Source organism: Eublepharis macularius, chromosome 3 (assembly GCF_028583425.1).
Source record: "Eublepharis macularius isolate TG4126 chromosome 3, MPM_Emac_v1.0, whole genome shotgun sequence".
In the NCBI taxonomy this organism is placed as follows: Eukaryota; Metazoa; Chordata; class Lepidosauria; order Squamata; family Eublepharidae; genus Eublepharis; species Eublepharis macularius.
Window position 1 is genome coordinate 116,680,004 of NC_072792.1, and position 27,687 is coordinate 116,707,690.

At 40.2% G+C, this 27,687-nt stretch overlaps 1 protein-coding gene and 1 long non-coding RNA gene across 2 annotated transcripts in view; both read left to right on the top strand.

Moving 5' to 3' along the window:
- Positions 1–27,687, top strand: part of ROBO2 (roundabout guidance receptor 2) — an 892,879-nt gene that overhangs the window by 675,880 nt on the left and 189,312 nt on the right. The window contains exons 9-10 of the mRNA XM_054974970.1: positions 6,869–7,040; positions 25,279–25,484. Coding sequence (XP_054830945.1) covers positions 6,869–7,040; positions 25,279–25,484 — 378 coding nt within the window. The remainder of the gene's footprint in view (positions 1–6,868; positions 7,041–25,278; positions 25,485–27,687) is intronic.
- Positions 852–1,924, top strand: LOC129326674 (uncharacterized). Its single transcript, XR_008596721.1, has 2 exons — positions 852–1,487; positions 1,696–1,924. It is a non-coding gene; the product is annotated as an uncharacterized LOC129326674 (long non-coding RNA).

Genomic DNA, 27,687 nt, shown 5'->3' on the forward strand with positions numbered 1-27,687 from the left:
AGAAGAAGTTCTTACAACTACAGAAAACACTATCCCATCATCTTGCCTACTACAATTTCTCGATTTAGTTTTGGAAAAAAACTATTTTTGTTTTGATGATCAATTTTTCTTCCAGAAAAAAGGCGTTGCTATGGGGTCCCCGGTGGCACCCAGCATCGCAAATTTATTTATGGCCCGTTGGGAGAGATTTCACATTTTACAAGACATCAACCCTTTCAGGGGTAATATTGTTTTCTTTTGTAGATATCTGGATGATTTATATTTTTTATTTCAGGGAGCTGCCCAGATACCGGATTTTTGTAAATGGCTTAATGAACGGGATGCGAATGTTAAATTCACCTGGCGGTCAGACCCCAACCAAATCAATTTTTTGGATGTAGTTACATATCGGGATGCCTTTCAAAAGATACAGGTTAGAACCTACAGTAAAGAGACAGATCGGAATTCATATTTGGAATTTGGTTCCTTCCATCCCCGGCACCTTAGACAAAATATACCATATGGCCAATTTTTGCGTATCAGACGGAATTCCACCACAATAACTGATTTCGACAGGGATGGTAGGCAGATGGAACGAATGTTTACTAATAGAGGTTACCCATCTAAAATTATATCTCAAGCCTTTTCTAAGGCTAGAGCTATAGATAGATCTGTACTATTTCAGACTCGGGAAGCCCTACCAGATCAAAGAATTAGATGGGCATTGGACTACACACCCTTAACATATAAAATTAAAAGAATCGTAGCTCGCCATTGGCCCCTCATTGAGGAGATTGCGGGATGTGAACAACCACCGTTATGTGGTTTACGAAGATCCAGGAGCCTAAGGGATGATTTAGTTCATGCTATGATGCGCACTCAACTTCAGGAAACATCATTACCTGTGGGAAATTTTAAATGTGGCCGATGTACTTTGTGTAAATTTATGCTAGAGGGGAAGGAGATTTTTGTTAAGGAACGGAAACTGACAGTTAAACACTTTGCATCATGTTACACATCGGGTGTGATATACTTACTTGAATGTCCCTGTGCTCTTTTTTATGTGGGTTGTACGATAAGACCATTGAAAACTAGGATCTTTGAACATATGTCTAGAATTAGGCACAGAGTAATGGAAGCACCCCTGGTACAACATTTTATCGAGCATCGTCATGAAGAAAATTCCTTTAAAGTAGCGGTACTGGAGGTTGTAACTAAGGGACATGCAAATCAAATTAAGCTACTGAGGAGGGAAGCATTTTGGATTGTCTTTCTGCAGACGATCAGACCGCACGGCCTCAATACGGAACTATCATTGAATTGTTTTTTATAATCAGTTATGTTGCTTTAAAGTTTTGAGATTGGATAATGAGTATGTGATTTAAACTGCAGTTGAAGGGTTTGGCCACAAGCAGGAGAAGATACAGCTGCTGTGACTGTGATACTGGAGACACACGTTTCCACAATAATTATTGATTCAAATACCCTATGCTGTGTGAATACAACAGGTCAGTTCCGCTTGGGGGATTGCAATAATACTTAAATGTTGGTTATTGTATATTAAAGTAAGAATGTTGTTTTTTACAGCTACAAACCACGCCCCTGAAGAAGGGGACGAAATCTGTTTGTAGCCGGCCCCAGATTGGGCGTGGCAATGTATATGATAAGCTGTTTAGCTGAATTTATATGAGAAGACTTTTGTGATTATATTCCAAGCTGAATGCATATGAGAAGCTGTTTGGCTGAATTTATATGAGAAGACTTTGTGAAGACTCATCTGCATACCGTGATATTACTGCGATTAAGGAATACACATTGAGGAATACACACAGATGATAGACTCTCTGGACATCTTTATTGGCTATATATAAACAGTTTGTATAATTTTCGTGCAATTGCCTTTGAAATTACCTTATAATATCATATAAAAAGTATATTAATTCTTGGTTTGTTTCCCACGAGAAATTTCTCTCTCTTTTCTGTTGGTACTATTTGTGGGGATAGCCTTCATTTCTTGTTTCTATCCAACAGTTACAGCAATAATATTATAGATCACTATGGGGCAGTTGGTGTAAACCCCCCTCCCCCTGAGAACACATCCATCAGAGGAGATTGTAAATCACAAAGGAAACAAAGAGAATGAAAATATGTGTGCATATAACAAAACAAAAGAGAAAGGAAGACAATAGAATAACCAGATATAATAGAATTTCAGTAGGCAATAGAAATATGAAAGAAAAAAACTGCCATTTGAACTTCAAGAAGCAGTCATTTGAGTGTGTTTTATTTGTGCAAAATCAATCAGAGAAACCTGAAAATTCCTTTTGCATTTCTAATTGTAAGTGCTGTGGAATCAGTCATTCAGCTTTTCATTGGAGAAACTATGAACACATTGTTACAGGTGATAATTCCTTTCCCTCACAAATTCTGATATGAAATAATTCATATTGGTTATGATATTGACATTTAGTTTGCTCACAGTAGTGGTTACGTGCAAGAGCTACTCCGCTTTTGTGAGGAATAGTTGGTTCCAGATATCTTAGATGTGAATGGAAAGTCCTTGCATATGTAAGGTCCTATTTCAACTATTGTCTCTTCTAGAAGCTTTAGAAGCTATCAGACTTATATATTACAAGTTGGTCCTTAAGTGATCTTATGATCATTCAACAATCCCTCGCTATTATTCTTGGAAGATCTGTAAACAGCTGTTTTTTACCCACCAGTGCCTTAAATCACTATACATACAACTTAAATATTAGAAAATTCCCTGACACAGGCAATAGTAACTCAGAACTGCTGCAAAGTGTTACATTGTTTAAATACTAGCCTAACAATAAAATTAAAAGAACCCTGCTTCATCCTATGTCATCTTTAATAGGGACAATTCATAGTTCAAGTAAAATAACCAGTATAGGTAGTACTTGCATCTTTAAGACTTGTTTTAAAAAAGAAAAAAAGTTCACCATTTTAAGAAAAATGTTTTGCAGATTTAACCTTATCGACAAATTTTGTATTAGATTTTAGATGACCCCTATTAGATTATCTTATATATGTATATAGTCACTTGTGATATCAAGGCATTTTACTATGTTACTTTTGGAAAATAACTATTATAAATGAAAAATAAATTGACAAAACTTTGCATACTTCATGTACTCAGCCTTAATGAGGTAAATTGACCACGAATATTTATGTCTCCCAAGTTTTTGTAAATTGTAGCACATGCTATGATGGTGTTGGAGCCATTTTTACATTGAATTGAAACTTGAAATGAATATGTAGGGAGGCATACTCTCTGCTATCTGTGATTTGTAATGGCCTATGGCTAAATACAATAAATGTACTTTACTTATTTACTTACTAATGTAGAGAGGCATTGACAAAATTTTATTTTCTTCCTGGTGTCTTTACTGCTGTTCTAGTGTTCTACTGCCAAAGAGAAATACTTAAACAGTATTTTTTTTTTCTGTGCAGCTGGTGTCATGCTGAATGAAACCCTCACTGTTTTTTTTAAATGTTAGTTACTTTAGGCTCTGTATAGTCTCTATACCAGATTAGCTATTCCCACATATCCACAATGATGTTTGTCACCAATCAGGGTTAAACTAAAATTGATTGAAGTTATTAAACAGATAAACTGAAACATATTCACTCTTTTGCTTATATGGTTTTCCTAAGGGGCAATTTTATGGGATTACCATCATTCAGGCAGAAATATGCTGTCTCAATGGAATGATAAATAAACTATTTCTCAGTTTATTTATCACTCCAAGCCTTGAGATAGTCTGTATCAAACTTTGTTGAAACATGATGCCCAATACTGAATGAGTTCTGCCTCAGGCCATTGAACTGGTCAGGCTGCAATGTGTGTTTGATTAAATTCATCCCATACAAAGATACCTCAGGGATTTTGCTGAGTTAATAGATTTGTATCACCCAACCCATATTGATACTACCTACCCTAAGTCTTGAACAGTTTCACTGAGACTGAGACCTGTTAAACTTTTCTCAAACCACATAAAGCCACTAGGGTTGCCAGACTGGTTCAACAAAGATTGTGGACACACTTAATAAAAATGTGTTGACCTTGTGGGGACCCCATGGCTTTGCAAGGCTGAGCAGGAGGCAGAAATAGAGGAAGGCCACTAAGCACTGTTGCTGCTGTGTGCCTCACCAATGCTGGCAAGCAGATCATCTACCAGAGAGGGGTGGTTAAGTGATTCTAGGACCTTGGGCAAAAATCAAAGATGCCCCCCACAACTCCTTTACTCCCACCCAATTCCCTCATTTTAACTTCATTATAGAGTTGATGGAGAGTGCCCTTAAGTCATAGGTGACTTATGCTGACCCCTGGTGGTATTTTCATGGCAAGAGACTAACAGAAGTGGTTCACCATTGCCTGCCTACAGGTCTCCCATCCAATTATTAACCAAAGATAACCATACTTAGCTTCTGAGATCTGATGATGTCAGGATCACCTAGACTATCCAGGTCAGAGTACGTTATACGATTATTGGAGGGCTAAAGTGGATTAGGGGATTGTTGTAAGACATTTTGGGTCCTCGTTGTACCCAATTTGTGGATGAACTCAAATTCAGCAGTCTCACATTGTAATCCCCCTTGAAGCTGCTCTGTTTGAGAACTGCCACTGTTAGGTCAGCAATGGACTGTCCTGGAAGATGTCCTGGAAGGACTCAAGATCTCCATTCCTACTGGTATCTGATGAAGAGAGCTTTGACTCTCAAAAATGTATACCTTGAAAATCTTGTTGGCCTTTAAGATGCTACTGGGCTCAGATTGATATACTTTAAGGTATCTTTGTATTTTGTATTTTTAATTACCAGTGATTGTTTGTTTTCTCTAACATACGATCTGTTTCATCATTACTGCTCCCTGTCACCATTGTTTGAATTTTCAGGAATTGAAACACACTCTTGGCTAAATTTTGCTGAAGCATCTGTTTTGTTAAATAGTAACATAGTGGATAATCAGGCCTTGTTGCAGGTGCTATTAAGCATCTTCCTTTATTTACAACTTTTCTAGTTCTTTTATTTTTTGCATTGTAATATAGAACTTATGCTTATTCTTGATTCTGTTCCAAGCACCTGGTTTATATGTTAAAAGTGCAATACTATTAGCCTCTCTAAGGAGAAAATTGTATTAAGAAGAACATGTAACACTGTTTTTGAAATTATACCAGGAAGAACTGATGTGTTAGCAAACATTTTAGAAACCTTCTTGTAAAAAGGGCTTAATAACATGGTAATGTTTATGTAAAGTGGGCTTATAGTGTCACACTTGAATCTAATAAAGTGGACATCCATCATGTTGTAATAAAGAGAAGAGCTTCTAATTAAAGTAGGACATCATTTGCAGGATTAAAGTCATTTAGCGTAATTGAAAAGTGTTAATACCCTATTTTATCCTCTTCCATTGGTATTACTTCAAGGGTAAAACATTTTAAGGTGAAAATGTGTCTTGTGTCTTTAATTGAATGTTATTACCTACTGATTGTAACATGTTGAAGCTGTTTAATTACAAACCTGGAGAATTAATTACAATATTGAGACCCAGATCCCAGGAGGTTAGAATGTTCTCTCTTTTTTGGCAAATAAATGTAACATTGAAATTGATACCTTAGTTGTTTATAATCAAACCTTGAAACATAGCTCAATGTGATTCATTGTACCCACATGTTTTTTCTTAATTGAGCTGCCGCGAAGCAACAGAGGTTAACCAGGTTAATGTTTCCATCCTAATATGAAATTTTACAGGCTTTGTAGTAAGACTATTAATTTTATTTTAAAAAATATATCCAGTCACTACATTTTATTGTTAAAATCAAGAACAAGATTTTTCAGCCTTCTCTAAATGTGTATGTGCCAAGTACTTTAATGTTTTCTTCAGATAATCTCTGTCATTTGATTTTGTCAAGGGATCTTTTCTTCCTCATCAGAACCTTTCTGTTTTATAACACCTCTGTGGTAGAGCTGAGTTCAGCTACTTATGTTAGCTCTCTCCTATAAATGATATGGCATCCTTCATTTTGGACCTGTTCCTCCATCCTGTCTTGCTAAGTACAGCCAGCTGGATGGGAGGAGAACTGTTCCCACTGGAGTTAGTCTGCTGCCAGTTTATGCATCAGCAGCTGGTCCTTTGTATTTGGTAGCTATCTCCGTAAAGCTTGCAGTTGAATTCCACAGAAATGCACCAACCTGATGTTAGGGAATGTGTGTTCTTCCTTGACCCTATTCTTCCAGATGTAGTGTGATTCCATTAACATTAACAAATTCATTCTAGAGATGAAAGTTTTCTTGAATAAGCACAACCGTGTTTTATACTTTAATAGTATGTTTTACTAATAATGTGCTATTACTTGATCCCGTGGACTGATATTCAGCATCAAAAAATCCCATTTGATCATACGTAACATTCACTGGATGCTGGTAGCCTTAAAATCCTCATGTAGAAAGTTTATGAGTAATAAGGATGATAAATCAAAATAAGGAGAAAAATAAAGTAATATACATTTGTTATCAAGTAGGAGCCTAACTACCCAGTGCCGTCCATTGTGCAATTACTTCTTCTGAACTTACATTTCTAAGTATTCTTTTGCTTTCAATAAACTCTCTCAGGCCTTCACACATATACTGGTACAAATGTTTTAGCCTCCAGTAGCTTCACAATCTGGTGTGATGTCTACTTTGTACATAAATTTCCTTATAAAGGATTCTCCCAATATCTTTTTGTTATCATTTGTGTAAAGCTCCTGAGAGTAACTATATGATTCAATCACATTTCTCATTAATTTACAAATACTGACATACACTTGCTTGTTGAATTACTGTTTTTTCCATGTATTGATGTGTTGCACATTGTTTCTTTGCAGAATCTTCTCTTTCCAAATCAGCCTCTCCAGCCCAACAGCAGGTATTCTGTGTCACCTACAGGAGACCTCACTATTACCAACATTCAGCGGCCTGATGCTGGTTACTATATCTGCCAAGCACTCACTGTTGCTGGGAGCATTTTAGCAAAGGCTCAGTTGGAAGTTACAGATGGTGAGATATTAAGATTTCTGCTCTTATCTTTATCTACAACACAAATTTAAAGGACCACATCCTTCCGTGTGTCCCTGTGCACCAGCTATAGTGTTCAGGCAGCCATCTGCTGGCAGTCCCACCTCCTAGGGTAGTCTGTCTGGTATCGACAAGAGGTGACTGGAGCTCCCACCTTGAAGATCTTTAGGACATACTGCAAGGCCATTTAAACCCCCTCAAAAGTGAGGTCTTTTGAATGGGTTTAAATGGCAGGCATCTTTTATGGTGGGGGGAGGGATTTGGAGATTGTTGTTTTATTTGTATTTTAATGGTAAATGTTTTACATCTATTATTGTAAGCCATCTTGGACCATGTGGAAAGGTTTAAAATGTTTTAATACATAAACAAATATTTGGTACCTTTTGGTTTCAGGGATTACTTATACCAGTTACTTATACCATTATTTATACCATCTTTTCAGATGCAATATCTTCTGGTTTAGCAACTACTTGATGAACCTCCAGTTGATAATGTCCAAGTGATAAATATCCTTATCTTAAATTTCTTTAAGTTATTCCTTTCCTACTACTTATTAATTATGTATCTTCAAGGTCCAATTTCAAAGCTGTCTTTCCCATTGGCTGGTTCAAAATCTCAACATATATGAACAAATATATGAATTAACGAGGTTGCATAATCCTTGTTTGGTTAGAGCACTTGCTATTACAATATCAGCTTTTGAGCATTTCCTATTTGAAGTCTCTGATAGGGAATTCTTTAGCAAACCAGTTCAGATATTGTGGAGGATCAGGAAAAATCTATGTGATGGTATAAACAAGTCCTTCAGATTAAGAAAGTCAATGAGACTGGAAAGTTTGGCAGGAAAAGTGGGCATATGGCATGAGGAGTTCTCAGTTAAAGAAGAATATTTCAATGACATGAATAGTCTACTCATAATATGTTTGAGTCTGTAGTTCTGTTGTTCAGTTGAAGCACATTCATATATTAGAATACATTTAGTAAAAATTCATGAAATACTTAGAGGCATCAGTGAAGCAGGGTTCATTCTTCAGCTGTCCATTTTAATGTCTTTCACTTTGGATGAGGAGATGGAGTGTCACACACACGAACACAAAAATCCATCCAGTGTTTTCAAATTTATTCTATTGATGTCGTTGCCATTAATATGTGTACTTTTTCATGGAATTTGGACTATTAATATGATTAAATGAAACCAAAATTTCTATTTATAAAGCAATTCATTTCATTCTAAGGCCATCATATTCTTGGTCTGAACTGACGCTTTAAATGTGTACAGCAGACACTGACTTTTCACCATTCAAAATGTTAAACTGCATATTCATTTGATTTCACTGGCTCTGTGGAGACCTGAATGTTTTATGAAAATTGGGGGAGAAATGGCTAATTCTAAATAATCTGGTTTTTCACTACTGTGTATTTATCATGAATGACAGGTAGAGAACTTCAGCAGCATATTGTGATGATCTGAACATTGGCTTGATGTGTTTCTTTGTTTTCCAAAACAGTAATTTTATGACAAGGAAAGATAATTTCTTCCTTATCCTTCCTCGCATCTTTACAAGTGTGCTGCTAGTTTCTGGAGATTAAAGCCTAACCTTCACTTGATGACCTCTTCAGTCTCCCCTCTCTTTCACACTTGATGACAAAATGATGCATTTTCATACTAGTCAAATTTACATGTAGATTAAAAGGACATTTAAAATTAATGGAAGAGCAGTATTTTCTTAAAATCTGTCTACAGTGCTGTCTGATTCAGTACTGTGGCTGTGATTGGAATAAATAGAGCACACAACTATTGGCCAAGAGGACATTGAGCTGTTAATGTTTGCACCTGCTGGTGCTGAAAAGATTTACTGCATTGGGAGCTGAAAGGAGCAAGTCAGGTTCAAGGATATCAATGATGAGAAATTTTTCCTTCAGACAGTCAAGTCTTCTGGCTTGTCTTATTCACTCCTGTTTCTCTGCATGTAAAAAACAAAACAAAACTGACTTTTCCTCGATTTTCCTCTGTCTGTTCAAGTAGTCACTAGACATTAGGTGATGCCGCTGTTTCAAAGGGGAAATATTTTTAATATTATTTCTTATACATTTAGTTGTTTTCATTAAGTTTACATTCCTCTCTTTCACTAAGAGTTCTCTACATTTATCTGTACATGCTATACATTTCCTATGAAATATAGTGTCTGTGAGGAATGAAAAGGTAGCAATGCTTAAGGTGTTTTCTGCAACCAAAAAGTTTAATACGTGCAATGTATTTAGACTGCAATCCTGCACTTGTAGTGCAATCCTAAGCACTGTTACTCCAGTCTAAGCCCACTGATTTCAATTGGCTTAAACTGGAATAACTGTGCTTAGAATTGCACTGTTAGTTACACATGTTTAAGACTTATGAACTTCCATAGTGCATAATTGGATTTGGATGCCTTAGTATGACTTTGTAGGCTTATGAGGAGGGATGTGCGCTTCGGGTTTCCATTTTGGGTTTTTAACCCGAATCGGACCCAATTTGGAAAGATTCAGGATTCCTGAATTGGCCCCAGTTTTGTTGAGCTGATTTAGGAATCCTGAAGCAAAGCTTTCCAAAGTAATTCATATCACTTCGGGAAGCTTCAAGCAAAGCGGCAGCAATTGCACCCGCAGCATCGGCTCCCGCTCTCATTGGGTGAAGAAAACTGTGAGGCGTTTGAAACTTAAAGAAACACTTTTCTTGCCGCTTGCAAGCGGGGAGAAAAGTGTTGCTTTGAGCTTCAGTGTGCACTGTAAAGATTCCCAAATCTTTACAGAGCACTCTGAAGTGGTTTAAGCACTGTAGCAGGGTTTCGTGTTCCCAAGAATTGAGACCAAACAGAATCTTCAGGAAGGAATGATGTTTATTGCCGGCAGAGCCCAGTGTGGCTATCACCACAAAGAACTGAGCTCCAGTATAAGGAAGCAACCTCTCTGATATAGCACAGCTTACAGTTACGTCACAGAAGATGGTCATTCACTAGCTAACGGTTATAATTTGTTTATCATTATCTAGCTCCATCATCAAGATCATTGCCCCAAACATGACCTTTTCTGAGTGTGGCATAAATTCAGACAAATTCTCCTAAATCATCAGTCTTATCTTTCAAGCAGTCTATTCTGAGATACACAATGCTGTAACTTCCTCTTTTCCCGAGCTACAAGCTTCCTGTTTCAACAGTATCTAGCTGAGTCAACCTCACAGCTATATTTTACTTTGAAGAAGGATTTTATTTAATCTTTCTAAATGTTAGTTAATCAGAACAATATTATAACACTTATTAGTTAATAATCAATTTCCTCGGTCCTAAAACAACTTCCTTGGTCTACATAAATTCAATTAGCTAAGAATAACAGACAGTGTTAAATTTAAGCAAGAGACAAGCTGTTTGAAGCAAGCTGAAAGTGATTAGAGAGACCATTGTTCATAACTATTGGCTATGTGTTAAATTTACCAATTTCCTCGGCTACATTTCCCCCCTTTTCGGCCTTGATAGCGAAGCAGAAGAGGCTGAACAATAACAGTATATCTTCCCTCTAGGGTCAATACGCCCCCTCCTCCTCATCAGGTCCTGAGGACTCTAAGCTGCGCATTTTAAGTAAGCGCACCCTTTCTGGGGACAGTGTCAGTAATTGGGCCGCAGGTGGGGCTCCCTTACTGGGCAGAGGCGACACTGGAGTTGCTAACATTGTCAATTTTTGAAACAGTAGACTGTATTAAGCAAATAATGCATGAAATATAATAAGGAAGAAATATAATTTCAGTTAGAGCACACCCCCACTAAGAGCAAAGCCTTTTCTACCAGCTTTCCCTTAAGATAACACACACCAGCAAGATACTTATGATGACATTGATCAGAAATTAAGTCTGGATATAATGTTAGGATGCCTCTTTTATGATGGCATCTCCTGGAGTGGGAGAGCAGGAGGAGTAGACAGGAAACAACGAGGACAAGGTGTATTATTATAATGCTGACAGCCACAGTCAGGACAAACTATTTCTTGGATACCTGTCCTAAACTTATAGAAGCAATAGAAAAGGAAAACAAAACACGGGAAAAGTGCACAACCAGTAAAAGTATAGGAGAAAACACAAAAAAAAACATTAACTGTTACTGTAGTCCACCGATGATCAAAGCTTCAGCTGTGGGTAGACTAGCCAGCCCAGGAGTGGCTAGACCAGAGCTTCTTCAGAACCTGAACAGCCTTCTGGAGTGCTCAGGTACCAGGCCCCGGAACTGTTGCCTGTGAATCTCAGCCTTTTCCGGTAGGCTGAGATCCAGAGGGTAGCTTCTTCAGTCAGAGACGGAGGGCATCGTCTGGACAGATCTCTGAAACTCAAGGCGTGGCAGCAGGTTTAATATTAGTCCAATGAACTCAAGCTGCAATGCCTTTTACCTTTACAGCAGTGGGAGTTGCTAACAGGACAGTGTATGGGCCCTTCTATTTAGGTCCCATTAGAATTACTTGCCAGTCCTTTACCCAAATCTCATCTTTTGGCTGAAACTTATAGACTGGATTAAACACTGGCAAAGGCTATTGTTTTTCTACATACTTTTGAATTTTCTGCAAAGTTTTACCCAGGGCTATAACTTGTTCCCTGAGTCTCAGATCTCCCAACTGACAAGGGTTTCCTGTAACACCTTGTAAAATAGGAGGTGGCCTACCAAACATTAACTCAAATGGGGACATTTTCAAATAACTGCTGGCAGACCCCACCGTCCTACAATTTCCTTTAAGAGACACCGAACTACCTTTCTGGCCTTTTCAGTTTTACAAGGAAATGCTTTTACTCACCCAGGATATGAGTCAACAAACACTGACAAGTATCGGAATACTTGGTACCGTGGCAATTCAGTAAAATCTACAACTAGTGACTGAAATGGCAGAGACCCCGGGGGTTGGAACTCAGGAGGTGGACCTGGTCCTTGTCGGGGGTTGTTTCTGGCACACACGACACAACTTCTGGAAACAGCTGCACACAGTCCATGTAGTTTAGCAATGTACAAGTCCTTGTTTAGTAACTCTGCTATTGCTGACTTTCCATAATGAGTGGCTTCACGGGCAGCTTTTACTACTGCATGAGCAATTGATTCTGGCTTAAAGAGTCTTCTATCTGGAAACTGAAGCCAGCCATCACATCTCTGGGTATTCTGAGGACTAGCCTAGTCTTCCTCCTCATGGGAATACTTTGGAGTCCAATCAGACATCTGGACTTGGAAGAGAGGGCACTGAAGACTCAACGACTGTAAATACTCTTCCCTGGCAGCCGCCTTAGCTGCTTCATCTGCCCGACGGTTCCCTTTTACCACTGGGCTCAGTGGCTTCTAGTGGGCACGGCAGTGCATAACAGCTACTTTCAGTGGGGCATTTACGGCTTGGAGCAGTTGCAAAATCTCAGGTCCATTTTTAATTCCTCTCCCTGAAGCAGTAATGAGGCCCTTTTCTTTATACAAAGCTCCATGGGCATGCAGGGTCGGAAATGCACATTTAGAGTCAGTCCAAATATTAACTTTCAATCCCTCTGCCAGCTGAAGGGCTCTGGTTAACGCAATAAGTTCAGTTTTCTGAGCAGAGGTATTAGGGGGCAGGGGTTTAGCTTCTATATTCTTAGTCCAGGTTACCACTGCATAGCCTGCCTTTCTGACCCCATTTTCAACAAAACTGCTACCATCAGTAAAATAATCAATATCTGGGTTTGGCATGGGACATCAGTCAGGTCCTTTCGGCTAGAGTAAACTTCATCAGTGGTTCGGAGACAATCAAGGGTTGGGCTCTCCTCATCTACTGGTAGTAAGGATGCTGAGTTGAGAGCACTAATTACAGTTAGCTCCACTTGTGGGTTTTCAGCAATCCCTGATACGTGGTCATGCATACATTTGTGAACGAATCTCTTCCCTGTAGTCCATCAGGGCGAGCACAGAATGTGGGACTTTAACACAGACCTTCTGTCCCAAAGTCAGCTTCTGCGAATCTTTGACTAGCTCTGCTGTGGCTGCTACTGCACGGAGACAAGCTGGCCAGCCTTTTGCTACAGCATCCAACTGCTTAGACAGGTATGCTACTGGCCTCTCCCAGTTTCCCAGATGCTGGGTTAATACTCCAGCTGCTGTGCCATTCCTCTTATGCACAGAAGAGCAAAAAGGCTTCATAAGGTCTGGCAGACCCAGGGCAGGGGCTTCCAGCAACTGTCCTTTAAGAGTCTGGAATGCTTGCTTCTGCTCTTTTCCCCACAGAAAAAGGATCCCATTCTCCCCCCTTTGTAGCTTCATAAAGGGGCTTTGCTGTTTCTGCAAAGTTGGGAATCCAAATTTGGCAATACCCTGCAGACCCCAGAAATTCTCACACTCGCCTTCTGGAGGAGGGCTCTGGAATGGAGCAGACTGCTTCCTTGCATTCATGGCCCAGGGACCTGATTCCTTCTGATATATCAAATCCCAAATATTTTACTTGGGGCTGACAGAGCTGTGCTTTCTTCTGTGACACTTTGTAGTCAGCTTTGTATAGCACCTTTAGCAACTTCTGGGTAGCCTCATAACAAATCCCCTTACAATGATTGTTTTATCTGTCACTGGTACTACTGGCTGAGTTACTACTGAATGTTCAGCTCCAGTGTCCACTAAGAAAGAAATATTTTGGCTCCCTATGCAAATTTTAACCATGGGCTCCTGGGGGCCAAGATTGAAGGTGCTCAGTCTGGCCTATGCCTCCCATTCTTCGTCCCATTCAGAGTTTATTTGCCATCCATATTTGTTCTCTCTTAATGCTGCTTCCATGGCTGGTCCTCATCTTTTATACATTCCATTTCGGACTTCCCCTCGGCTCTGGGGGTCCCATCTCTTCCTTCTTCTATCATCTCATCCTCTTCCACATCCCCTGATACTCTGTAGCCTCTCTTTGCACTCATCTTTCCAGTGCCCTCTTTTAAAACACCACGCACGTTTCAAAATCTAGGGGCTGTCTGCCTCCTCTTCTCTCTCTCAGGGTACCCCCCATACGTCCCCTTCCAGGGGGGTACTGTCCCTGTTGGGGCTGCTGGGCCGGTGCTACAGCCAGCAATTCTGCCTTCTTTTTCATTTTCCTATCAGTCTCTCTTTGTGCTTCCTGTTCACAATTAGAAAAAACTTTATGGGCAATTTCAAGCAGCTGCTCTATATTCATTCCCAGGAACCCTTCTTGCTTCTGTATTTTCCTTCTAATGTCCCCTGCTGCTTGGGTGACAAAAGTGTTCAAAACCATTCTTCTATTTTCTTCTGCTTCTGGGACATAGGGAGTGTATTGACGGTAGGTCTGGTAGACCCTTTCTAGAAAAGCACCAGGAGGCTCATTTGGTTCTTGTTGACACTCTTGTATTTTTCTTTTTCCTGCAGCCTTTATCCCTTGCATCAGGGCTTGCTGGTACCTGGTTAGTTTAGCCATGCCTCCCTCTTCATTGGCATCCCGGTTCGGATTTGCCATAGGAAATGCCTCTTTCACCTTTTGTTTCTGCATCCTCCCCTTCTTTCACTAGCTTTGCTAGGTATTTCCTAGCTCCTTGTATAATACGTTTGCGTTCCTCTGTATTGAAGAACGTGATCAGGAGCTGGTTACAGTCCTGCCAAGTTGGTTTATGGCTATTAATTATGGACTGAAACAAAGTAGTCACCGGTTCTGGCTGATCTGAGAATGGAGGTGTTTGAGTCTTCCAATTGTACAGATCAGTAGTTGTAAATGGTATATATATTAAGTGCAAGGTCCCAGAGCGAGGGTCCATAGTCTCTCTTAAGGGACAGGCTTTAGTTTCCTTCAAGGGATAGACATTGCTCTCTTCCCCTTCTTTTTCTAGCTCTGGGATATCTTTATACTCATCTTCTGCCTCTGCATCTTCTTTCCGTGTCTGAGATCTGGTTTTGGCAGGGATAGCATTGGAGGCGTTTCTTGGTCCACCCACAGATCCCCCTACTTGCTCTTTTACAGGCCCTTCCACTCTCTCTCCTCCTCTAGGCAGTGAGGGAGCATATGGTGGTGGGGGCACCTCTTCTTCTTGGGTTTGTTTAACAGGTTTAGCCTTTGGCTGGAGTCTAGCTTCTAGAGGGGCAGTGGGGCAGGCAGTATCTCGCTTTACTGGCACCACAGGATAAATGCCTCCCTTTGGTGGTCGCCTTCTTGACTGTGGATTTATCCTCCTTCCTTTCCCTAGGGCCATAAGCTGCACCTCCTTCTTCCTAGCCCGGTACCCCGGCCAGTTCTTAACCCAGGGAGGGGGATTCAAACAAGTATCAAACCATGACTGTGCATATATAATCTGATCATCATGATACTTAAGAGTAAAGTGATAAACATCTAGGGCAGTTGTTTCATCAAAAGTCCCTTCCTTTGGCCTGCCTAAATCAAATGTAGGCCACTCTAAGGTACAGAAAATTTCCAACAGCTCAGGGGTTGGATTCTCCCCTGACTGAACCCATCCTCCACACACCTCCTGGAAATGTTTCAACATCAATGCCAGGGGGGTATTTTCTGGGGATGAGCATGAACCACCCATTATCAACACAGAGCCCAGACAAGACAAGACAGACTAGGGAGAACAAATAACAGCAAGAAACAGTAGGGGGTCTGTTTCTCAGGGGTCCCTACGCAAACGCTTCTCGTCTTTGACGACCTGATGAAGTCGCCCAGCCAGGAACTGCGTCTCAGAGATTCAATACACCGATCGCCCTAGGGCGTTCCACTCGTGTCATTCACACGACAAGTTTCCAACCCAGTACCTACAGCAACAGCGGGTTCGGAAGAGTCCCACCGACTCCCCTACTTGGGCCGTGCTAGGGGGTGATCAAGCCCCTCTTCGTTTCAAAAGGAAACGGTAACCCCAGTTACTCCATACTTACTTGTCCCGGGACTTTCCTGGATCACTCGTTCCTGATTCCGTCACTGGGTCGTTGACGCCCCAGTGGCGCACCGCTGACACCCGAGGAAGGCAGGGCCTGCTCCTGAAAAACTCAGGGGGCGCCCACAGGTCCACTACCAGTCTAGAACCAGCGGCCATGGACTGGGGGTCAAGGGGGCACCCCAATGGTCCCCTCAATCCCGGAAGAACGAGCCCCCAAAATGTAGCAGGGTTTCGTGTTCCCAAGAATTGAGACCAAACAGAATCTTCAGGAAGGAATGATGTTTATTGTCGGCAGAGCCCAGTGTGGCTATCACCACAAAGAACTGAGCTCCAGTATAAGGAAGCAACCTCTCTGATATAGCACAGCTTACAGTTACGTCACAGAAGATGGTCATTCACTAGCTAACGGTTATAATTTGTTTATCATTATCTAGCTCCATCATCAAGATCATTGCCCCAGACATGACCTTTTCTGAGTGTGGCATAAATTCAGACAAATTCTCCTAAATCATCAGTCTTATCTTTCAAGCAGTCTATTCTGAGATACACAATGCTGTAACTTCCTCTTTTCCCGAGCTACAAGCTTCCTGTTTCAACAGTATCTAGCTGAGTCAACCTCACAGCTATATTTTACTTTGAAGAAGGATTTTATTTAATCTTTCTAAATGTTAGTTAATCAGAACAATATTATAACACTTATTAGTTAATAATCAATTTCCTCGGTCCTAAAACAACTTCCTTGGTCTACATAAATTCAATTAGCTAAGGATAACAGACAGTGTTAAATTTAAGCAAGAGACAAGCTGTTTGAAGCAAGCTGAAAGTGATTAGAGAGACCATTGTTCATAACTATTGGCTATGTGTTAAATTTACCAATTTCCTCGGCTACAGCACACCAAAGTTGTTTCGGGATCCGGGTCATTCTGAATTGTTTTCCTGCTTTGGATAAACCTAAAGTGGGAAACCCAAATCTTTTTTGGGTGCACACCCCTACGTATGAGTTCAGTTCGTGGTTTGAAAAACTATATCATAAGGCCTCTTCAGTATTATATGGCTCTACAGGATTATATCTGTTAATGAAGTCATTCCTGATTTTTAAATCCCTGCTCTGTGTTGATATTGATGAGAGGCTACTTACAAAAGTAAAATAACTAATTTATTCCAAATGTAACATTGGCACATAATTTGAATTAGCTTTCTGGTGTTCAGCTGGTGATCTCAGGTTTTCTTCTTAGCACACACTTTTTTTGCCCCCCTCCCAGTTGGAATAAAAGACAGAGACAGTGTTGGGATATAATAAGGGCCACTTTATTAACTACAACATAACATAACCTGTCATTGCAGCAAGGGATCTAACTGCGGTACAGGTCAAGCTCTGGGGTCCCCCTGGACCTCCGCCTTGACCTGTCTGGGCGAGCCCCTGCTGCCCCGGGGGTGTTCCATCCATAGGATGGCTGGGACCCGGCAGCCAGGCAAGTGGTTCCCCTTTGAAGCTCCATCCCCCACAACCATGGAGCCTGGAGGCGGCCTTGTCCAGGGTTCCCCACCAGGCAGTCTGCCCTTGCAGCTGGCAGCCGTACAGCCTCACCAGCCGCTCCTGACAGACCCCCAATTCCCGACTAATGGGAATGCGCCAAGGGGGTCACCGGCCCGCTTATTTTATCCTATCCTGCCAGTGGCCAACTATTTACATCACCACACCATCCTTGTTAACAATTCCCACAGTGCAAGGTAGATGAAAAACCACTCCCCTGGTGTGCCAATTAGGGAAGAAGAAAAAATTCCTACCTGGCCTTGATAAACAGCGACCGGCTAATCCTGCACTGCATAAAGGGAGAGGTGGGTGGGCCGAGCACGAGGCGACTACTGAGGGCGAGGATGGGCGGAGCAGGCTAATAAGCCCTCAGCTCTCCCCCCCAGGCAATGCCCGGATGGCCGGGAAACGGCTGCCTTTTCCCCATCCGGTGCGGCAAACCCGGCCCCCAGTCTCAGCAGCTTAGCTGCCAACTGGGAAGGGCCGCATTCTTTAGTTAATGAGTTAATAACAGAGATAACTTATCACTTTCATTTTAGATGCATTTTTGGATGCTCTGCAATTTTCAAATGGTAGGGCAGAACAAAAACACATGACATGAGCAGAAAAGCAAGTGTATAATTATACCTTGTATACCTACGTTTCATTTGTTACCTTTTGAAGACTATTGGAAATATTTTTAGCACAAGTGTTCATATGAGGGGAGGTACTAACCGTGATAAAATATGCTGAGCTGACTGATAATTTTGCTGATTATGGATTGTGGTGAGTGGTTTTTAATATGTCAGATATACTTTCTTGAAACACTACCATATAAGTACATTTTCTCTCCATCTCATGAAAAATGAAATCATTTTTAAAATTTAAGACAATCCATGCAATTTTCGTCAAAAGAAAATTAGGAAGCATCTCAGTCTTATAATGGCACATTATGCAAATATACTAAAAGCTTCAATATACCTGTCAGCATGAGAGTAATATAGAAAATTCAATTATTAATTCTATACAGTTTAGCTTTTTTCAGTGCACTTTAATATTAAAAGCCAAACTCAATTTCTTCTTATTTATTTATTTATCATTCACTGTTGTTGGTTGAATGTATTATCGTTTTATACTTCTAGTATATCACTAATTGCTATTTATGCATATAAGTCATATTTGTCATTAAGAAGTAGTATCCTTTTCTGTGGTACCCTGTAGAAAAAGACTAACACTTTTTCCTTCTTTAAATAGTATAGAGATCTCCCAAAATTACAGCTGATCTCCAGCCTATGAAGATCAGTTCCCCTGGAAAAAATGGCTGCTTTGGATGATAGACTCTATGGCATTATACCCCACTGAGATCCTTTGCCTCCACAAAACCTGCCTTCCCCAGGCTCTACACCCAAATCTCCAGAAATTTCCCAACCCAGAGTTGGCAATCCTAATAGTATATCAGGGCAATGCTATGTAGTGTTACTTCAGCTTAAGCCCATTAATTTCAGTTGGCTTAGACTAGGGCAATTCTTAGGGCCAAGCTACAAGTGACAAATGACACTTGAATGGCAAGTGTATTTCTCCCTGTTCACTTGCCCTCCACTCAATCCACTTGCCAGGCAAGTGTCTTTCGTCATGTGTAGCTTGGCCCTTAGTAAGCAAACTTTCACACAAATGTAAGTTAAGAAAAAAATGCAAACCTTTTAACAATTAGTACAATACAACGATTTTTTTTCCTTTAAACAAACTCAAAAGTGCAACCATACAGAAACTTTCAACCAACGATGTCTTTGAAAACTACTCAAGGTGAACAGTGCAACTTGTCAGATTCCACCAAATGATAGAGTCCTTTGCCACAATCCTTCCAATTATGAAGCAACTGGAATCCAGGCTTCTGTCCTCTTTGTGGGAAATTACAGCCCTGCAAGAACAATACAATTCCAGTAATAACACCAACCAAACACAATACACATATACCACTTTTAGTAAAATTGTTCACATAGAACATTTCTATTTTGTGGGGTCGATCTTTTTTTGTGTTCCAAAACATATTTTGTATATTGCAATGTTTAAGTTCTGACTCCAAGATTGCGATCCAGTCAGTCTTATTTGCTGTAATTACAATTTGTAATGTATTGAATAGTCTGGTGGCTGTCTGATTGAGTTCTAGATCAGGGTATTTAAAGCCTCCTTGCTGTTTTCTTAGCTTAAGAGTTTTAAAGGCTATTCTTGGATGTTTCTTACATAGAACATTTCTGATTACGTTATTCAAGGCCATAAGAGCAAATTATTATCAAGCTTCCCAACAACAAGCTTCCTCCTCAGCTGCCTGGCTTTAGTTACTGACTCTGCTTTACTGGGCTAAACCAACTAGTTCATAGGGGTTACATATACTCAGCTATAGGAATCCTTAGAGAAACTTTGGGGTGCAAGTTTAATTTTAATAAAGTGGTGAAGGGACCATTGCTTGGTGGTAGAGCACAGGCTTGGCATGAAGAACTTACCAGGTTCACTTTCTGGGATCTGCAGATCTTGGACTAAGCTGTCAAAATGTCTTTCTCTGCCTGAGATGCACCAGATTAGACATTACGGAGCCAGATGGCCTGCCTGATGGTCAGACTCAACATAAGATAGCTTTCCATGTTCGTAAGTCTCGTCACTTACGGCATTGAAGTGGTAATAGTAAGGGCAGTAGAAGAAACATTCATAGGTTTGAAATTGGAATGTGAATACAGACAAAGGAAATGTCTTTAGACATGAAATAAATATTCATAATTATTTGTTAAAAGCAAGGTTTGCTGCACCTATGCATACTGTCTCTTTAAAAATGTATTCAAAACATTGAAAGGTGTTGAGAAGCCTACATGGTGAGGTATTCAAAAAAATCTGACAATAACTGAAAATTTCACAACTTTGAGCTGAGGATTTACAAGTTATGCTTATGAAGCCAATATAGTTGTCTTCAGATCACTGAAACCCTTAAGTGTTCATTTAACCTTTGGCCTTAGTGTCATGGAAACCTGTAATCTTCTTTCACCATAATACTCTTGAAAATGAAGATTTCTTCTGGTCAGGAGACTCTCAATTACTTTATTGATCAGCCACATTTAAAGGATTATGGTCTACTTATTTGAGCAGTAAAAACTAATCAGATGCCAAAGAGAGATATCGGGTGATTCCGCATGAATGGTTTTCCCTGCTTCAGCTTCTAAATGACCTCGATTTTTTCTTGTGTTTCCACATGTGGGAAGGCAATCCTAGCAGCAGATTCGAAGTCACTGCACGTTTTGTCCATTTTTTTCCATCCTGCTTTCCCCCGACTTATTTGTCCATGCGCAGCAGATTAGGAATTTTAATCATGCGGAATTCTTTATCCGATGTTCTCCCCACCCTTGCTCTTTTCTCTTGCCCTTCGAATCAACTTAATTTGATTGGCCAATCATGTTTTCTAAGCTACACCCACTACCCTTTCCCTTCCCCTCTTTTTTTAAAAAAAAATGTAAAAAAACGTTGCAACGTTTCTACAGATCTATGCAGAAACATATCCTGTGTCACATGACAACAGCTGACCAATAATGGGTCCATTTTACAACACGACAAATTTGTTACTTGTTGCTCGCTGACAGCTGACAGCTTCTGAGGTAGAGTGAAAGTGTGATGGAGGGACTTCAGCGTTCAACTAGTGGTCTAGGCATTTCATCGAGGGAGAAAGAGACCGTCCTCAACACAACACCTATCACTAAACCACACCGCTCACGAAGAAAGCGGGAAAGATCGACGCGGGGTCATTGGTAACAATTTTCCCTCCAAATGTCAGTAGCCACTACTCTTCCACAATATCCACGGGAAGTGCTCTGGCCTATCCAATATGTTTATTTGATGCAACGTTTATGTGTAGCAACGGTTTTTTGTGAGAAATTTTTTTCTAATGTGTTGGTTTGATGCAACGTTTATGTGTAGCAACGTTTTTTTGGGGGGGGATTAAAAAAAATGAAGATGTGCATCATTCGACACTTCCCCCGGAAAAAGCGATGAGGAATCGATTTTTATCCTGTCAAAAATTCCACATGATGGACTTTGAGCCGATGAAATGTGCGAAACAAAAGCCTAATGTGGAATCGGGGAGAAGTGGATTCGTAGGACTCCACCGCGGCATGACTGCTCAGAAAGTCCGATCAAAATTGATCATGCGGAATTCCCCATCTTTTAAAAAACAAGTTTTGAAAATATCACCACAGCCATCTGTCTCAGAACCACTGAATTTACAAAAAGTTAAATAGTTATCTAACATAGGCCTTTTTAAATCTAAAGTTACTACCTAGATGACTAGGAAGTAAATCTAAAGTTACTACCTAGATGACTAGTGGGATCTCAAACTTAGAGTTATTCCAGATATCCTAACTGGGGACAATCCAAAACTTCCTTTAAAAATACTATAATGAATCCGTTAATATATCCTAGAAAGATTACCATCATAACCCAAAGCAGAGTTCGTTGAAGTCAATATTCATCTGCTTAGGATTGCACTGAATATTTTCACCCTGGTCTGCAGTTTTGTGAATGTGAAATCCAAAAAGGATCCAAAAAGAAACAAATATTTCAGTTTTATTTTTTCTACTACTTTTCTCTCAAAATCCAAATTCAAATATTAGTATATTTTTGTTATGTTCAGTACTCATTTACTTTTATTGCTGTTTTAGCATTAGATTTCAGAATATTTTCATTTAGATTATGATCTGAACAGTATGGACACTACATAACTGGGATGTATGACAATAGTTGTAGGAACAACCAAATTTCATTTTTATAATCTGATGTTTGTCTTTTTAAACAAGTTATCTAGGAAGAAGAGCTGTTTTTTCTGCTTAACAGATGGCTCAGTAAATACAAGAAACTATAATTATTTATGAGGAATTGTTCTTGCATGAAAAGTGAACATGAGCATCTACTTCATCTGGTAGCAGAATGAAGCATGTCTGCAGCCAGGCACTCACAAGTCGCAGAATCATTTATAAAGTAAATCAAGCATACAAATGCACACATTTAAGATAAAGATTAGGGTTCATGGTTTCAAAATGTGATGAAAGAATTCAATGTGTAAGCAGTTAGACAGTTTGATTACATTTACTTGTTCCTCACTGGAGAGCAGTTCAGTCAATTAACTGATTGAAAAGTTGGAATTTTTATGTCTTGTTGTTTTACATGATGTTTTCTTGATTAAATCATTAAGAATTAATGCGAGAAAAGTCTGTGTTATTCAACTAGTAACTGTCAAAAATAAGAAATTGATATTATTTTGTTTTATTATTCTAGTTCAGTTGAAATATAGGCCAAGATCCAATGAGCAACTTTGACTTGTGCAGAAGACCTGTTAGCTCAATTAATTTTTTAAAACTTTCTTATTTTACCTTATATTCTATCAGAAATGGATGTTCAATCTCACTTCCTTTTCAAAGTAATTTGCCACATATGTTTTCAGGAAAATGTATTATTTTAAAGAGACTGATTTAAAGCTTGACTCCAAAGAACTTCAAACATAGTTTTAACCCCCTGCAATCCATTTGATCACCTGAAAAGCTGTGCCTGAGAAACAGGAAACCCTTGGGAACAGCATGGAGATGCACATATCGAATGGGAAATCTGCAGGAATCATGGTTGCATGAAGCTAAAGTGTCTTCTCACTCGAGAGCATTTTAATGCAACCTAATGAAATTATTTTCATGGTTCTTTATGTCCTGGACATATGGGTTGGATCTAGAGAACCATGGCTAGAAGAAAAATGGCTCCTGGACCTGTTCCACAAAACAGGTCCAAAACTTAACACATAAGGCTTTGCTCCATACAATACATAGGTTCTGTGGCAGTGTTCATGCTTGCAACTTGTCAGGAGTTGCAGGGTTTGCCCCCCTCTAACTTACCTGGGCCTCCACAAAGAGCAGCACCTACCAGGATGTCAGGGCTGGGAGTGAAGATGCCAAGGCCAGAGATGGGCACTGCTGTGCCGAGGCCACAGAAGCGGCCACAGAAGCAAGGCCCCCAAGTTCCAAAAACCCGTTGCTCTGCCAAGAAAAGCAAGTGGCTGAGGAAATGCATGACAAGTGGGTCTCTGACTGTGCCAGCCACACCACAGCTGCCGAGAAGGTCCCCTGCCAGTGGCTGCCCTTCTCATCAGCTATGAGAGTGGCCCAGCTCATGGAATGCTCCTGGGTGCACTGCCACTACTGGAAACCAGAGTGGAACCACTGGAGGAAGCACCGGTGCAGTGGCCTGCCTGCTGAGGTGGCTGGAAAGGCTCAGCCAGCTGTGCCCTGCAGGGCTGCTCTGAAAAGCTGGGGGAGGAAATAGGAAGGGAACCTTTGGGAGCCCTTGGATAGGCCTTTGGCCCCTCAGTCAGCCTGGGGGGAGGCACAGAGCCTGGCATTGGTTGGAGCCTGAGGGAGGGGCAAGAATCTTCCAAGGTGGCCCCTATGAAGGCGGACCTCCCAGGGCAGCCAGGGAGAAGGATACCAGGTAGTCAGAGGGAGGGGAGGGAGAGAGAGATGGATGGACGACAGGTTATGCAATGGGAGAGAGGACACTAGGGTGTTTTAACCTACCCATCCCCATTTCTGAGGGACACCCTGCACCTTGCCTGACCAAGCAGGTCATCCTTGAGGGTGAGCCCCCCCCCCAGCTCCAACGCCTCTGCAGTAGAGCCTGTTGTGCATATTCTTATGGAAGCAGAATAGCTTTGGGGTTTCTTTTCTGGTTTCTTACATAATGCTCTAATTCTAATGAACATGGATGCTCTAGCACAGAAGCAGCAAGAAGTTACCACTCTTAATATTCTTCTGTGGATCCACAGGAAGGTGGCATGCAGCCAGCCTGGTGCTTTACCTTCTTTGTGCCACCTCAGCCTGGGTCATATGTTGCTGTTTTTCCTGCACAGCTTCCTGTCCTGCCTGGCAGAGATTTAGTTGTTATCTCAAAGGCCAGTGGCAGGAGCTCACTTGCAAACTCTGGCAGGGCAGTATTTGGTGTATAATCACTGCATGCCTCTTCATCAGGCCCTCCCTGACCCTTCTGGTCTTTCTGGTTCCCCAGCCCTGGCTCCTCAGGCTCTTCTTCCAAGCCTTGTAGGTCAGTGGCTTTTGGTCAGGGAGTTCCCCTTTGCTTAAGGTTTCTTTGCCTAGAAAACCTTGGGAATATTCAGAAGCCCTTAGAATTGGACCCCTCTTTTGAACCAGAAATTGAGGGTGGGGGTTCTTTAGTGGACAGGCAGGACTAGGTTCCCAGCAAATTTGGTGGTTTCCTTGAATAATGCCTCTCCCCAGCTTCCCAGAGAGTTTGCCCCAGTGGCAGTAACTGCTGAATATATTAGGTATTCCTGGTTTAAACCGAACCCAAATTGAGAATCTGACCCATATTTCATAAATATGATATTCCTGGATACTGGATTCAAAATCAACTTTTTGTGTGTGTGCTGCACACCCCTAGTCAGAGTCACTGGCCTGATCAGAGTGTAGGTGAGAGGTCTGGTCCAAGGGGGTCATGACAGTATTTGTGTACATGGAAATTATTATTAGGATTTTTTTGTTAATTTTCTTTAAATAGTTTGATCATTGTTTACATTTTTTATCCCCTGCCTACAAGTAGCTCAGAGTAGTTTATGCTGTATAGAAATGAGTATTATCTTAGAGGCTGTCTCCTGTATTGCAGCACTTTATTTCTTTAAAAAAGACTCATTATGTTGAAGTGTGTACTCTCTTGCAATAGGCATGATACAATAAATATGATTTTTAATTTTAGAGGATTCAGTAATAGAAATCTATATTGTTAACTTTATTATTTTTCAGTTTTAACAGATAGGCCTCCACCCATAATTCTTCAGGGACCCGTAAACCAGACATTGGCAATAGATGGAACAGCTTTGCTGAAGTGCAAGGCTACCGGTGACCCAATGCCTGTTATCAGCTGGTTAAAGGAAGGATTCACTTTCCTGGGTAGAGATCCTCGAACATCTATACTGGACCAAGGAAGTTTGCAAATAAAGCCTCTACGAGTGAGTGTGATAAACTATAGTAGCATGTTTTTCATCTTGAGATTTAAGTTCAATTATTTATTGAATGTTATCAAGTAATCATATACTTATATGCTCTGTGTACTGTGGATGTAACCTGCTATTATCAAGACACTTCTGCAAATAAGACCTTTATGATCACTGCATTCACTATTGTCAGCTACTGAATGAAAAGCCCCATTCAAGCACATGGCTTAGGAATGTTACTTGGGAGTAGACCAGATGATCAATTTTTTAAAAAATATTTTCTGTTCATAAAATCCAGGAAGACTTAAAAAGTGAATGTTATAGAGAAGAAAAATATTAGTGAATTTATCAAAGTGCAGTCGAAAAAAAGAGAATTAAGTCTTATTTTATGTTTGAGGATACCATACATTATAATGTGTTATAAATATATGGTGTCTTGTTGACAATTGTTGTTTGCTAGTTTCAAAGATCTATACAGAATGCAGACACAGAGATAAATATAAACAGAGAGACAGCAGTGTAGCTCAGAAAAGTAAATATAGATACTGCATAAGCAGTTAAAATTTTAGTTCACGAACTATTTAGTTACCTTACGAGTAGTGCTAACATTTAATTTTATTATTGCTCCTTTTTTCCCTTTGCCAGCTCATAAATAGGCAGCTAGAGTGTACAAAAATGAAAGGCTATTTTCTTTCCTGCCACTATCTCATCAGTGCTTGTAAATGAATTGTTAACCTCCATGGAACAAAATGGAATTAATTTTTTTAAAAAATGCATGCTAGCTTTCCTTGAGTAAACAATTTATCCTCCTCTCAAGGCTAAAGGGAGGTTTGGGCCATGAAGGTTAATGTGTTTTCACTGTAGAACTGCATTAAAGAATGTGCTTGAATAGTCAAGATTCCCCGGTCATGTTAGAAAGGAGCAATTAAAGATGGAAGCTTGATGATTTCGAACAAACTTTCAAAGTATTGAAGGGCTTCTGGTGAATCGGAGCCTATGAGATACATGTCTGTGTCCAACTTTACAAATGGACAGATTTGTGTTCAAGCTTAGTTATACAGGCCCATTTAAATTTTTGTTTATTAGACACATGCTTTAAAAATAGATCAAAATAAACCAAAATAAAGAGCTTCCTAAGAAAGCTTTAAAAATAAAAAAATTATATTGATTTTTGGATGGCTCATAAATATGTAAAAACATTCCTCAAAAACATTTGGCTGCTCTATAATGAAGTTAAATTGATGCCCATTTTGAAGAACCTAAAAAATAAGTGAGGATGATAAATTGATTAAATAAATCTAGGCATGTGATCTATAAAGGCTAATAATTTCCCTTTTAAACATTTATACAAGAAGGGTATCATGGAAAATGGCACTAATTCGTTAGTAGACAGTTAAGTTCGCTCCCTTAAAAGACTGAGTAGAGAAGAGCAACAGTTTAATCCAGTAGCCTTAAAGACCCATGAGGAAGTAGTCATTCATAGTGCTTTTTTGTTTTTTAAAAAGGCGATGGTACTCATATATATGGTTGCACTGATTTCTATCAACTCCCCCTTCAGGATTTATGACACCCTCCCCTCAACAAGGTGTTGATACTCCATACTGGTGACTACTGCCACCAAAAGCCCGGGTCATTCATAATATTCACTACGCTTGCCATCCTCCCATGGGGTGGGAAAAGTCCCACCTCCACCTGCCATAACTGATTTGCCTATGCCACACCCCCTGACATCATCCTGGCTGTTTTGGAACCAATCCTGGCCACTCAGGGCTGAAATTGGGCCCAAAATGGCAAAAAGGGGCCCAAAATGGCCGAAAGCTGCCATTTTGGCCCCTTTTGGGCCCAGATCAGGGCCGGAATGAGCCAAAAATTGCCAAAAGTCAGGTAAGTGGGGCCACCTGATATGTGACCTCTTTGGAGAACTGCTGGAACTGTGTTCCTGTGTGTTCCCCCTCAAAATGAGCCCTGGTTTTAACTCTTCAAAAGAGGAGTTAAATCATCCACATTTTTCCTCCTCCTAATAAGATTTGATAAATATGTATGTTTTACACATCACGCCTCTAAAATTTGACTGCTAACTAAAGCTTCTTTAAAGCTAAATAAAAGTATCCAGAATCACTTTCAAAGATGAACCTGTGGAAATATCTTGTACGCTGTATAGCTAGGCAGTGAATTTTTATTTGGGTTTGGTTCTGAATTAGAAAATACAGCATAATTA